This window comes from Anser brachyrhynchus (assembly GCF_964034855.1).
Source record: "Anser brachyrhynchus genome assembly, chromosome: 7".
NCBI lineage: Eukaryota > Metazoa > Chordata > Aves > Anseriformes > Anatidae > Anser > Anser brachyrhynchus.
In genome coordinates this window covers 34730831-34746465 of record NC_137701.1, presented here as the reverse complement: position 1 = coordinate 34746465, position 15635 = coordinate 34730831, and the positions used below count along the sequence as shown (strand labels likewise).

The following is a 15635-nucleotide window of genomic DNA, read 5'->3' as shown; positions in this document are numbered from 1 at the left end:
AATATTAAATTCTTTCTACTGACTATGTAGCATACAATTTTAATCGCTCTTACCTTCCCAGCGCTATTGCACTAAGAAAAAACCTTTGTAGGCTTCAGCTGTAGTTGTCCTAAAAGTTGATTATTGCTTGCATATCAGAGAGATGCCCTCACCTCGTCCTTTCCGAATTAGTCTCTGATTCTTTATATTCTGCACTCTGAACAATTCCAGAAAGCTTATTGTTTCTGGAAATCCAATCATGATTTTCCATTAGGTTTTAAAATGTTTTGACTAAATTTTCTCTGTATCTCTTTCTGTTTAGAAGCCATTAGAAGTAATATATTACACGGAAATGAAGGAAATTTCAGATTCATGCATTCTTTATTAGATCTTTTCTGTACCCTGCCAAACCTGTAGCGATCGATTATTTTGCAGTATAGATATAGCATATCTCTGATGATGTAGTAATTATACAGTGGGAAGATCATATTTTAACTTAGGTAGAAATGGCTGTAAATAAGTACTTTTTTTTTAATTTCTACTTATGTTTCTTTTTAAGTAAGAGTAGGGTATTCACATAAATTTGAAGAACAGATTTCTTTGATAGCAAATGGTGAATTTTGCAGGCAATGCACTCGTTATTTTCTGTTTCTATTCAATATGGTACTTGTAATGTTTTAGGTTTTTAAAATCAAATAGGGAGATACTTTGAGGAGTGTTATGATTCGAAACCCGTGGTATCTGGAAAATCTTTATGGGGCTTTCAGTCAAAGCTCACTTCTATCTAACTCCTCTTTCATTAATTTTTATAGTCACTTCTAAGTGAACTTGTTTAGAAATGCCAGTTGGCTTATCCAATTTAATTGAATGTTATTAATGAAATTGCATTTACCTACAGCCTTGGCACTAACACCCTTCATGTGCAGCTGAAAACATTTTATTTGGTTACAAAGCAGTTGAATAATTGTTAGCAGGTGAAAGTTAGCAGGCTTCTATTACAGTTTTTGTTGTCTAATGGCTTGAAAAGAAAGCAAGTTTATACTAATCAATTACAATTTTTTATTGTTTACTACATTTAACATTTCAATTAATTTTGGAGGTTTCTTATTTTGCATTTTTATTTGTGTTTTGCATAGTTTGCAGTCTAGATAGAAATTATTTTTCTGGCAAACGAGATTGAAACAAGCTACTTCAGTAGGCTCAGTAGTAATGCAGCGTTTTGCTCTAGTGGTTTTGCAGATGAATTGATACACTCAAGAGGACAAGAAACATGTATTTTAGCACTTAAAGTACTATGCCATTGCTCATGAATTTTGCATGGCTGTGGATTCCAAAAGCCAGAATGTAAAGGAGATGCTAGGCTTGCTAAGTATGATGACTGAATGCTGATTCAAGCCTCAGACTGCATTTCTCTCTGCTATTAATACTCGTGTCACTGTTATTAATGTATTTCTCTTTTCTTTCTTCTTTTAGCTATTTCTGGCTAAGTAGGTATATGGGATTTCTCTTGACACAGTAAAACTGATCTGGAGAATAAGATAAGCAGCTCAAGATTGCTGAAGTCATTATTTGTCTGCTGGCATTAGCAAAGATGCAAAATGTTTGCTGTTAGGCTTGTGGTGGGAGAGTTTACAGAGATCAGGGTAAGCACAAACAGTCCAACAGGAGTGAGAACCAAATCAGGCAATGGCCAGGGCAAGTGCTGATTCCCTGGACACATGAAGCTTGTGCCAGCTAGTCTGCTGTTTGCTTGCCTGTCTTCCTCAGTTGTGTACGGGGAATAGGAGATGTGCCAAGGGAAGGTGATGATGTTTCACTGTCTTCTCTTGCCTATTCCCTTGGCATTAAAAAATATTGGCACAAAGAAGTTCAATCCATTCTTTCCAGCTGATGGATCTGTGGTTGTGTTGGTTTAAGCCTGCTGGGAATGACAGAAAAGTTTTTCTTTTGGTGTTGCTTTCAGATGAAATGTCAGCAATTCTTGCGTGAAGTGTATGTATCTTGTTTCTGCCTGTCACTGGCTAAGCAAGCGAAGGAATTAATTAATTAACTTTGTAGGTTACAACAGTGTTAAACATTACAGAAGTAGTAAAAGGTGGTACTTGAAATTTCTGAGTTGGACCAAACTAGGTCAAGAGGCTCTGGACAGATGTCTGCAGTGATCCATTTGGACAAGGTGAAACTGCAAATCTCAGGAACGGGGATCTGTTTGCAAATACACTGTGGAAAACTGAAAGCCCTCTAATTTTTTATTTTGCTCATTCTTTTGGGGAGATGAATTTTCCTCCCATCCCTTTGACTATTTAATGATCGTTGCAGGTTTGCAGAGAATCCATAATGCACTTTTCTTTCTGTGCCACAGGTTGCGGACCAAATTTTTGTTCTCCTGTTGAAATCTAGGGGTAGGACTGTGGGGTAACAGGACTGTCTCAAAACTTTTCTTCAGGCTTTTTGCAGCACATTGTGTTGGACAAGACTGAGGGCTGTGCTGCAGTTTATTGCAAAGACTATAAGGAGCTGAGCATCTCTCCTAAAATAAATGGAGCAGAGCTGTGCCTACCTGACACAGTACCTTGTTGAGTGTACCACCCCGGTGCTGGGAAGGATGCTGGCCTCTGTTGTCTGTACTCCTCTGCATGAGAGCAACCTCTTCACTGAGATCTTGCCTGCAGGATTATGTGGATTGTCCACGGTGTGGTTCTGTGTTCCTTGTGTTAGGGAATTAAATGACCAGCTCCTCGCCCGTGCCACTGCCGCAGCTGCATCTTCTGTCGTAGGCACAGCAGTACCAGCCCAACCGCAGTCCCTAGATTGAGCTCGATGTGAACATTGCGTGTGCTGCCAACCACCAGATGGCCTGATGTCTGAGTTGGTAAAAATAGTAGCATGCTACTGGAATAATTATAGCACCCGTAGACCGAGCTAGCAGATAGGTACCAAGCGATGAATACCACAGAAAGGAAATAGAACTTCTGGAGAAAAAAAATGTACATATAGAAATCAATTCTTAAATATTTAATGCTTCAAACAGTAAAATTGCTCTTGCTGTGTATCTGTTTATGGTATTTTGCTATTTTCTAATAGAATTGTATATGAAGAGCTACTTGTAAAGTGGAGTTATGGATATACCAATACTGTAATAGACTGGCTATTACTGTTTGTGTAGAGAAAATCAAAGCCTTAAATCCTGTAGTATTTCTAAGCGAGAGGAACTCCTCAAAGTATTAGGAACTCCTTCTCAAAGTATTATTAGTCTATGTTTGAACAAAACAAAGAATTTTCTCTGTGACTATGAAGTTCTGGGTCTGCATTACCTGCTTTGTAAGCCCTCATTGTGCCTGTGTCCCATCCAAAACAATTATTCTGTTACTTCATTGTCTCTTTCATGGCCCAGTTGTTTGCTTTTTCTAAAACCAGACTGTGGGGCAGGATCAAAAAGTCTAATTCCACACAGCACCTAATTTGGTGAGGCTCTGTTCCTTATTTCTGACATTTAGGTATCGAGAGACCCCTGGACAGCCTGTGAAGCGATCCTAGTGACCTAACCTGCTGGATTTTTTTAATAGTTGCATTTAATTAATTAATTAATTTATGGAGATTTGGGGAGTAAACAGAGGTTTCACATTCAGTTACGCTACTGTTACCAAACATCTTCCCTGGTTTGGTAAAGAGGATGAAGTTCCCTTGCTTATTTCTAATGCCATACAAAACAATAACAACAACAACAACAACAACAACAAAAAACGAACAGAGAAACAGACCTCTAGAGGACTGTGTGGTAAGTCATCAGGAGCAGAAGAGGCATGTCTTTCTGCCTCACTCATACTCTGAAACATCATCTGGTCTACCCAGTCTTCTCACATACAATCCAAGTTTTAAGAACTGGGAAGGATCCAGATGCCTCTTTTTTTTTTTTTTTTTCCCTCTTCTTTAATCCAAGTCTCTAACTACATAAGATTTTTTTATCACTAAAATTTAGTTGTGTGTTACCCATCAGCAGAAGGAAAGTTGAAAACTCCAAATATATTCTTAGCAAATTTTTAACCTTTCTTTTTTTTTTCCTCCACAGAGCTTGTGTTATCTTGGGCGTCATATTCCTCCTATCATCTATATGTATTGTGATCAAAGCCATCCACGATCTTGCGAAGAAGGTGCTTCCAGAAGTGGTAAGGTGATTCATGTTCTTTAAAATATTCTCTTTACACTGCCACTGAAACTGAGAAAGGCCAACATCTCCTTTTAACAAGCCCTGTTCAACTTGGTGAAGCTGTAGCAGGTGCAGATCCTGCCTGGCTGCATGTACAGGTCCTGGTCTTCGAGCAGTGTTTTTTTCTTATGTGATGGAGTCTAGTCTTCATAGGTTTTTACAGGCTTGACTCCATCTTCTCTTCTTCATATTTACCTTTACAGGCCAAATCTTTCTCAACATAATCACTTAAAGGTATTTATACAGGAATAGGAGTTCACTTAAAGTGAGGCAGTCTCTTGGGGCTTAAAGATAGTTGTAGAATTTTGAGAGGAGAATCTTTCCACAGTTTAGTACTCCAATAGCTTCAGTATTTTATTTTTAATGTGGAAAAATGTATTTTTGGATTGTATTTTTTTGTTTTCCAGCTCTTGCCTCCAATTCCAGAGCCAAGTACGAGTAGCAAGAATGAAAGAGGTGAGGGGAGCATGCTGGGTGAAAGAGCTGGCTTTTCAACTGGCTCACCATGGAGCATCACAAAGGGCTTTTCTCCTGCTCTCTACTTTCTTTTGGTTGTGAAAGCCAGCCTGCCGATAGAGCAGCTCTCTGCAGCAGCCTTTCTCTCAGTTCTGCTCTGTCCTGTCCTGCTTGCTTCCTTCCAGTAGTGGTTATTAACTTCGCTGAGCTCTACTCATCCAAATCACTGGAAGAGCCATTTGGCAACGGTTCCACTCCCAGAAGACTCTTCCTAATGTGCCCAAACAAAATTAGGCTTTGGTTCAGGTATTGCATATACAACCTGACTTGGACCTTTTGTATTCAGCCTTCATGAAGTTTGGTCTGTATACATATTAAATTTGGTCTGTATACAGTCCTTCAGCTTCTCCCCAACAAGTACTGTTATTCACATATCGTTGGAGGGAAGCCTCAACTCCTTGCTTTTGACTGGAGATGGAGGCAGAGCTGGAAAAAGAGCCAAAATAGAATTTGAACCTGTTACCCACTGAGAGTGCTGCAGATGACTACTGGGTACTGTGCGCTCATGGAAACTTCTAAGTAGAAGCTGGGCAACTACAGAAAGTTATTTTCAGTAGTTTAGTGAAGTTTGGGCAACCATGAGTAGCGCTGCAAAAGCCCATGAATTAATGCATTACTGAATTGCAGCCAGGTGCATCGTTTGGCTACAGGTGATTCATGTTTTCTTTGCATTTCACTTTCCCTCTTTTCCACTCTCCATAATTTACTGCCTCCTCAGCTCTGCCAGCATAACAGCACATGTAGTTGCTCCCCAGCCTGGTTCTGTCAAAATGATCTAGGTTAGCTTAAATGCTTTTGTAAGTCAGTTCTCCAATTCAACCAAAACATTTTGACAGAAGTGGGTTAGAGAGTGAGCATGGATGCCATTGTGCCAATAAGGCTGAAGGAGATGTTGGTAAGAGTGAGGGAAGACCCTGCAGCGAAGGCCAGATGAAGAAGGCCAACCTCTTAACTTGACTCGACCCAAACAGTGCATCTGGCTGCAGTTTGACTCCTATTTGGTAAGAAAATTCAATATAAATACATACTCTTGACTGTGTGAAGCAGAAATAAGAAGGGAAGCCTTGATAAAAAATAAAAGACCCATTTGGTGACTTGATGGTAATGTAGATCAGATTGATTTAGATGGCTCAGTCTAATTCATTGTGGGTAAATGCCCTAGTAATTTCAGCAGTAGGAACAAAAGTTTAAAAGGTATGGCATCTATATCTCACTCTTCCATCATTACAGGTGTCATCTACAGGTGAGGGTTCTGTTTCTTACAGAGGAAGAAATGTCTCTTATTTGCACCGTTAAAGTTACTTATGAATTTCAGACATGTAGTACTTCCTCACATTTTAACTTTTAATTTTTAAAATGTATTTACAGCAGGAATAAAATATGAACTCTAGAGAAAGGTGATTTCAGAGAGCAAATCCCACTATGTTTCAAGTGTCCTGTAGGAATAATTTGTACAGATCCCTTATGTCACAGACTATTTTGGATTCAGACTTTGATGGCCTAAAAACTGTGTTGAGTAGGCACAAGTTAGGGTGGATACTGATTACATTTGACCCAATATCAGAATAAGTGGACAGTTTTGTTCCTGTGACATCCGACTGACTGCTCTCACTCATGCATATGCTCCAGTAACATCAGGAGTTTGAAAGATGTGTCTGGCAGGGCACAGACTGTGGCTGACTAGTAGCAGGGTAAATGCCACATGCACACACAAAGGGTTTTACATACCTTGAGATTCTCCCTGGAAAGTAGGTTAGAACAAGGGATGAAAAAAGATGATACTTCTGTTCAGTGTCTCCTAAATGACATGGCAAGGATTCTCTTTTCAAAGTCTGCCAGTACATGTCACTGTGAAACTGGTGCAGGTAAAGGTTGCTTGACAGGTGAAAGATCTCTGTATAAACAAGGAATAACAATGAAAAAAGGGGGGACTGAGAGAACAGCACTGTAGCGAAGATACTGTTGCAAGTAATGGTCAGTGAGGTATTAAACCTAAGAGTTGCTACATTAAAACTATTTGGGCAGAAGGATGTTGCCTCCAAATAAAACCTTTTCATTTGCTCCAGCTGTGCCCAACTCTGCCCCTGATTTTGTCCCTTAGCATTATGCAGTGCTCTCTGTCTCAGTAGAAGTAGTCATTCCTCCCAGTTGTTTGAGACTTTGCTGATCAAGGGAGTTCTCAGCTCATCTGCAGCTGCCCAGGCAATATCATTAGCTTCTTGGAAGAGCAGAAATCTGCTCAAATGAAATGAGTAGTGGAAGAAGTTTCTTCATCTACTTTTATCCAGGCTGATATCTTCTACTTCTTGGACTACCGGTGAATTAACCATTAATAAAACCAATTTCTGTAACATCATATAACTTAGACATGTATGAAAAAAGAACATTTTCTGCTATGGCACTTTGTTTAGTAATGAACTAACCTGTTCTGCTTCAAATAATGACATGAACTATTTTCTGGTGGCGATTTCTGTATCATTGGGGTTTCATATCAGCATGCTACTGTGATGCCAGGGATGTTATCCTAGTGGCATGAGCAAGAATAGAACATCAAGACAAAGGAAAGATCAGTGTAACTCCACCGGTATCCCAAACTGATATAAAAGTAGCATGAAGAGCTCCTCACCAGATTAAGATGTAGGTTACAGTGTAAGTGTTCACATCTGAGTCATAATTGCACGATGTTTTCGTACAGTTTGTCTTAATTTGCCTTTCTTGAAGCAAAGGTCATGGAAGGTGTGGGTACTTTTCAGAGCATTGTGTGAAATTTTACATGTGTGACTTCAGTCTGAGGGGATAATGTGGTTTAGCTCAACTGGAAAATGTTGACTTGGTGTTCAGATGCAGAACACAAAACGAATGATGTCAGCCTTGAAGACAGAAATGGTTTTGAATGTGTTGCTCTACCACTTGTGTAGGATTCCAGATTAACAAGAACGTTAGTGCAGAGCAATATGGCTGGCTGCATCACAGCCAGAAGTCTGGTTTTAAAGTCTGGTTTTTACATCTTAATTTGTGGTAAACTTCAGTGACTTTGTCAAAGCTACATATTGGGAGCAGTTATAACTTCTGAGTTCATCTTAATTTGTGCAGGTTTTGGAGAAAATAGTATATGATGTGGAAAAATTTAATTTAACAAATGAAACAGATCAAGCAATCAAGTATCTATTAATGAATTGTAACATGCTATGATTAAAGACCTAAAAGTGTAGTTACTCATTTCTGAATCATTCTGGATCACTTACACAAAGTTCATTGTATTTTTTGTTGGATATAAAATACATTGATTACTTCTCTGTCAGTTCTTAATATGCATGCAGAGAGAAAGATATTTCCTTAAAAAGAATTTATGAGATCTTTAGAATAGAGATTTTGTTGTCCTTGAAGTGGATGGATCTCAAACAAGTGGCTTTCATGGAAATACTGCTAGCTAGAAAGGATGAAGAATTCACATGACTAAGAAATCATTTGAATGCTTTTTCAAGTGTTTGCAACACAGCTTTTATTTTATTTATGTGGACATTTAGGAACAGAAGTCTGTGATATTTTTGTCATTTCGTATGATGATTTCAGTTGCAGGTCTGCTAATCCTCACCAGGATTCAGACAACCAAAAGGAGAATGACAGGCTTACATATTCATGGCATTTCCAGCTCAGTTTGCAGGAGTTGAGCTCAAATTTAGCTCTGTCAGGCATTTTTCACTCACCTAGCTGAATTCTCTTTTATTCCATGCTGAATGTAACTTCATTGAAACACACTGAATTACAACACTCCCAATGTACATTGGCATAGAAGAGAGGACAATTAGAGCTACTGATTTTCTGCATTTTTTAATACTGGTTCTCCCTTTCTTTTCTGTTTTTATTTATTTTACCTTTCCTCTGTGTTAAGTAATTACAAATAATATGTAGTGTATATGCTTTCAGCACAGACAATGTTTTTTGCAATTTTTCAAATACTTCAAAACCCTGGGAAACACAGAAATGCTCTATTTCTATTTTTAGTTCCCTTGCTTGATATACCAAGGAGTCTATTTGCCTTTGAAACCACCTGTAAGGTAGGATATAAATGACTAGATAGATTAATTGGTTTAAAATATGGTCCATTTTAATAATACATGCTTGTCTGGAATTTTGACTGCTGGTAATGCATGTGTTTTCTGTATGCAACCACAACAGTGGCCATGCTGAGTTGGGCTGAAGGCCCTGTGGCGCTGGCTCCTGGTTTCTGACAGCGGCAGGTGCCTGGCGGTCCTGGTTCTGGCCATCTGCATCTCAGCAAGCCCCATGGTCATGGGGATGCTAGCTTCTGATGCCTTTGTTCTTCTAGGAATTTCTATCAGCACTTTTTAAAGCTCTTTAGGTTTTTAGTATTGACAACATCACGTGATGCTGTAATTAGGTACTGTAGGAAGAAATATTCCCATTGTGTTTTTTTTGAATTTACCACATTCTGACTTCATTTGTTGCCTCCATAATTCCTTTACTGGAAGAGGTAAATGATGGTTACAGCATTTCCCTGTGAATCATCTCCATCCCAGTCGTAAGTCTTCCTCCATTGTATGCTCCACCAGTCTCTTCTGACAGCAGTAGAATCCTTTTCTGTTTAATCCTTCCTCACGTGGGAGGTGTTCATTATCTTTGGTCACCACTGACTTTCTTCATGACTTCCTTTTTGGTTTTGTCTCCATTTCTAGATGGGGAGGCCTCTAGAGTCTGCAGGATTCAGGGTTTAGGAGTCACCAGAGACTGATAGAATATGTTCATTTTACCAGATTACTATTGAGCACTGAAATGATATTTTTGCAGAACTTTCATAATTGTAGATTCCAACTGCTGCGGTTAATAGCAAGTTCAGGAATTGTCGCTGTTAGATAAGCTTAGGATTTTCCCTATGCATATTACTTTATATAATAATTAAAAAGAAGCCTGCCCTGAAAAATGACATCCTGTATCAGGAGAGTTGGCCAGTGAATTAATTTTTTCACGAACTATGTAATTCTGTACTTGTATTAATTATATACTTTTTACTATCATGGGAAAAAGTTTCTTTTGAAGTAAATGAGATATATATTAATCCTCGAGGTTTGAAATATAATCCCTTCCGCTGGCGTTTTCAGCATTTGTGATGTAGAGCAGTGTTTTCTAACAACTGGTCCATAGAATTATATTGTTTATTGTGTTTTTAAATTAATTAATCCATGAAGTCATGAATTAGGGGTTAGATGATAAAAGTGTAGATGTAGGAGAAGTACTGCAGCTAAAGGGATCTGTTTGTCCAAAGGGTCTGGAAAGCATTAAAATTGAATAGATGCAGTGAGAAGCATAATGGATTGTTTTTCTCTCACACATGATTTTAGGAACAACAAAAAGTGCCTGCAGGTGAATTTCCCTTCATACTTACTGCAAGTACTGCCCTGGTAGGGGATGGATGTACAATTCCTCCTGTGTTTCTACAATTATTGTGACAAATACTCTGAAACTAAAAATTCTCTCTATATAGGGCAGTCACATTTTGAAAGCTTTGGAAACTACTTTTACTGAGCACCAGAGAACAGAACCATAGAGCCATCTAGGTTGAAAGTGACCTTCAAGATCATCAGGTCCAACTGTCAACCTGACCTTTCAAGTCCCATCACTAGCCACCCAGCCACATCCACGTGTCTCTCCAGGGATGGCCACTTTACCACCTCTCTGGATAGCCCATTGCAATGCTTGAAGAAATTTCTTCTCTGTGAAGAAATTCTTGTAGCCCCACTATTCAAGGTGCAGTCTCACCAGGGCCGAGTACAGAGGGACAATCCCTTCCCTGGTCCTGCTGGCCACCCTTTTTCTGATGCAGGCCTGCATGGCATTGGACTTCTTGGCTACCTGGCATACCTCTGGCTCATGTTCAGACGTTGGCCGACCTGTACCTCCAGGTCCTTTTCTGCTGGGCAGCTTCCCAGCCACTCTTCCCTGAGCTTGTATGACTGCACGGGGTTGTGTGCCCCAAGTGCAGCACCCATCCCTAGCCTTGTTGAAGGCTAAGCAGATCATCTTGTCACAGGAGATCGGGTTAGTCAGGCAGGGCCTGCCTTTCATAAAGCCATGCCGACTGTATCCAATCACTCGATTGTCCCGTGTGTGCCATGAGATGGCATTCCAGGTGATCTGCTCCATGGCCTTCCTTTGTACTGAGGTCAGGTGGACGGGCCTGTAACTCCCTGGATCCTCCTTCCTGCCCTTCTTGTAGATTGCAGTCACATTTGCTAACCTGTGATCAACTGGGACTTTCCCGGTTAGCCAGGGCTGTAAATGATGAGCATACAGCTTTTGTGTACCTTCCAGAGAGGATCTGACTGACATCTAACCTTGCCTTGAGTTTGCAGAGATGCTTCCTTTTCCTTTGGAGATAAATCTGCGTGGGTGTCTACGTAGACGCAGTTTGTGCACGCATCAACACATATGCGCAAGTCATTTTCTTTATCAAGCTGTGACCTCCTTTCTCATTTGTCTGAAAATGTTTTTAATTAAAGCTTTCATATTTTATGAATTTAGAGATGTGATGACATTTTACACTTGTTTTGGAACATGTTGTTTTTGAAAGAAATCATACTGTTCCTCTCCTATTCTTATCGTATAGCTAGAATGCTTAAATATTTGGTTAAGATTTCCTGAAAAATAGTGGGTATAGATGTGCTGTACAGAACCTCTGCAGTGCCTTCAGCTCTCACTTAAGTGTGTAACACTGTCTTGAACTTCCTGGGGGGGGATCATACAGTGCATCTGCCCAAACACTCTGAATATGGTTGTCATGAGGGATAGCTATGTGCAAGTTACTGTACGCTTGGAAAACTTGAAAAAATACAGAAGGGTCACAAAATCCTTGAAAAACTTTTTTCACAGGAAAGAGTGATGTGACATTACAGCTACAAATTCCACTTTTTTTTTTTTTTCTTTCCTTATTTCTTACGTAGCTGTGAAGCTTTATTTTTGTAGGGTCTGTTTCAGCATGACATGCCAAAGTTGTTAAGTTGTTATTTCAGTTTCATATCCTTGACTCCTAAGGAAATTTGTTTTCACTCATCAGTTCCTTTTTTTTTTCTTCTTTTTTTTTCCTTCTCTTTTTCTTTGTTCCTAATACACATGGTGGAATTGTTAGAAGAAGTAGGCCAGCTGCTCTTCCTTTCTGGTTTATTTGGAACTAAGCTTTCTGATAATTTTAGCAGTTCTTCATTACATCCAGCTTATTAAGTTAATCAACATTTGGCATTTGGAATATAAAACCTTCATTCTGTTTACCCTTCCACTTAATTTTAAATGAATCATTCTCAGATTGTATAATTTCATTTATATATTTTTTTCCTACAATGTTCAGTATTGAAGCTAAAATAGAATCACTTCTTAATGGCTCAGAAGTGATTTACTATTTTTTTTTATAGCTATCAGATTCAGAATATTACCCCTATTGTTCCTCACAGCATTTGTTCTCCAGCCAGTGTTGGCCATAATAAGGTAATTCCCAGTAGGAAAAGGAATTGCCATTCCTTTATTGATGTTTCAGAGAGCTATATCCATACCCAGTACCGACCCTGAGGATTTGATGCACGTTTCATTACAAATAAGGAGGAGTTATGTCATATTCCATGACATTGATGACATTATGCTTAGATTTCTGGGTAAATTTTAGTAATTTCTTGATGTTTTGTTAGTATATTGGGAAATGGATTTAAAACTCAAATTAGGCATAGTTTTCAAGCATTGTTTTGTGTTTGGATTTACTAGTGTTAACTCTTGACATCTCTCTGGTAACAACCTTTTTTCATTTGCCTATTTACCTTCCTCATGTCAATCACCATATATTCTTGAATAAAATAAATATAAGTTGTGTAAAATGGTGAGATTTAGCTTGGCTGTTGCCACAAAGAATTTGCAGACAATTTCTTGTTTGTTAAGAAGGCTAAAAAAGCCCAACCCAGCAACACTGAGAGTGACTCTTTTAATTTCACCTGGGGTTGTAAATCAATATCCATTTACTATTCAGTTACTGCGTGCGTTTCCCTAGATAATAGTATAACACATGTAATGTCAATGCAGTTTGGCATTTGTCCTCATTAGTATGGCAAAGGACACTTTTTTGCAAGAGTAAGCAAGCGTCATGCCATATTTCTGACATTTCCTGCAGAACAAAAAGGAAAATGTAATCAGTTTGTATACAAAAGACGTGATGCACATCTGATGTGGCGCCTCCAATGCTTTTATAAATGAAATCCCTTGTAAGATTAGGCCGCGTGTAATTCTATCATATATTATTGATTAACGTTGAAGAGGGAGCTTGGAGTGGCACAGTGTAGCGTTTTGAGTTTTAGTTCAATTGCAAGTTCAATCATTTATAATAAATACATATTATATTTAACAACATCAACAGCTGAATTATAGGTCAATAGAAATATAGCAATTACTTGTGTTTATATGTACGTGTCCTTATACATACTTCTCTATACAATTCTAGTCTCTCACATACATACATATAATTTATTGCGTATAATTTCAAATCAAAGTACTGTATATATTAATTATATGTCAGAATCCTGTTTTGTTATTGTTACAGTAATAGTAGGTGTGGTTTGAAAGCTTTTTTTTTGGCCTTTAACAATGAATTTAACCCTAAAACACACATGTTGTTACATGTTGGTGAGAATGTTGCAGATACAACGAAAAAAATGTGTAGTTGATACCTTTTTTCCTAAATTGTGGCTTACTAGCTAATTAAGATGATTGATGAAGTCTTGTTTTCAGGTCTTGATGTGGTGATACGAAGTGAGTGTCGGTGACTGCTAGCCATGTGGTAGGTTATGTGACAGGGATTGCTGGCCTCAATCTCCCCCTACCTGGAGAAGTGACAGTCTCACTAGAGAGACGTTTCTGAGTGTGGGGACAAACACCATTTAATTATGTTTCCTAGCTGACTGGTGCTAAAACGAAATAGAGGAATTCTGGGAAAGTGTGAAGCGAGGGTGATCTGTGAGGCCCAAGGGCCTGCTGCAGGAGTCCCAGCGTCGCCTCAGGTAATGCCCTTGGCGTTCAGAGCCCCTCGGTCCTGGGCCACGGTGCCCCTGCGAGCTGCTCTCACCTCACGGTGCCTTCCTTATTCATGTCCTGAAGCAGCGCTCCGCTCTGTGGAATTGCTTTGTCACAGTGCCTCAGCACTAAGGATACAAGTTTAAACATTCATAAGAATTTTGTTTTGGAGCTAATAATAGATCTTTGCATCTCCATGCGAAGAGTCTGCTACTTGAGCCAGATGCTGGGCTGTCGGTTTGTTTTCTGACAGTGAAAAGCAATTAAAGCTCTTGTCCCTTTTGAAGCTAGCTGGTGAGGTAGGCCCTCTGGCTTCCCAGAAGCTCCCTGCAGACTGATTACATAAACTATTTATTACTTGTGAGAAAGTGCGGTAGAGATTTGGACTTTTTTTACAAAATGTTTGTATTGGGAACATCTCTAAGGGGAGGAAACCAAAATCCGGTTAAGTGAGGTGCTCCCTGCCAGCCAGCATGCCCAGGTGAGGTGAGGGTGGGTGGCAGTCAAGGGTACATGGAGGTGGGGACGGGGAACAGGGTGGCAGCAGGCCCTGGTGGGCACTGGAGGGGATAGTGACCTGTCCTGGACTGAAAAAAGGTCGTCGTGGGGATATGTGAAACAGCAGGGATGGGGAAAATCAGTATTTAGCAGCACAAATCCGGCGTGGTTTGGGCTAGTCACAACATCACTTCTGCCAATGGCAGTTGTAGCATTCCAGAAATACGTCCCTACATTCTCAGCCAAGATGTCTCATTTTATTTCAAACCCTTCTTTCCTGGGCAAGACTCAGCAGAGAAGAGGTGGGGCATGGTGAGAGGCCGCCTTCTGTGGGAAGGGCAGAGCGGGACAAAGAAGTGGTACCAGCAGCTCCCGGCTGCGATGGTGGGGGGCTGATGGTGGAGGCTTACAGAGGAAGGAGACCCACCACTGGTGAGGAACACTGGAGAGGCCTTCTTCCTCCCATGCCAATAAATACCTTTTTACTCAACGCTGTAAACTTAGGGTGAAAAGAGAACATTTCTACACCCCAAAAGAGGAAACGAAAGGTTTGTAAATGAAGGACAGATGGAAAAAAAAATGGTAGAAATAATGTGGTATGAAATACGAGTAAATTATTAGGGTCAGAACAAGTAAGACATTCTAGGAAAAGGCTAGGAGCACAAATCAGCTAAAATTCAGTTACTAGGCTGGGAATTGTGTTAAAATGTCTCCACCTACTAAGTCAAGCACTGAAGCATCCCCTGCAGCTTTTTTTGTAGTTTTTACAGTAGGTTCAGAAAGAGATCAAAGTCACAACATCATCATCAACAAATTTTCCTTAAGCTATAAGATGACTGCTGCTTTTGGTGAGATCCTTGAAAGCAGGGACAGAAATGTTGTCACGTTTTTGAAGACCTCTGTTCTCATTTGCACTGGTGGGGACAATGCATTCGGATAAAGTGCAGGAAAGCTGCCTGCAGACTGCTATTATTCCTTTTTTAGGAGCAAAGAAAGCATCCTAGGAAAGCTTTCTTTTTTTGGGAAACTATCATGGCATAAAATCTTGCATTTAAAAAAAAATAATCTTAAATTGGGACATTGCAGCTGTTAGAGTGCTGTGTAATGAGATGGCGGCACAGGATGAGCACCTAGCTTTATGTACACTGCTGTTTTATACATGAGGCCATCTAGCCAGATGATGTGTGCCTATTAATTGAGGTCTCATGTACAGTGTAATAGTAATGAGGGAATATGATGAAAAGAAATGGAAAAGGAAAGAGCTTTATTTACAAGGCTGAGAAGCCTTTATCATATGGAAATGATCAGAATTTAAATTTTTATCATCTGTCCCAATTTGCTGCTGCTGCTTTAATTAAAATAACACCAGGAA

At 39.5% G+C, this 15635-nt stretch overlaps 1 protein-coding gene across 2 annotated transcripts in view; it reads left to right on the top strand.

The window, feature by feature from the left end:
* TMEM163 (transmembrane protein 163) overlaps window positions 1-15635 on the top strand; it is a 98370-nt gene that overhangs the window by 72875 nt on the left and 9860 nt on the right. For both annotated transcript variants that reach the window (XM_080600777.1, XM_080600776.1), the window contains one exon: window positions 4049-4145. In XM_080600777.1, the coding sequence (XP_080456903.1) occupies window positions 4049-4145 (97 nt within the window). The remainder of the gene's footprint in view (window positions 1-4048; window positions 4146-15635) is intronic.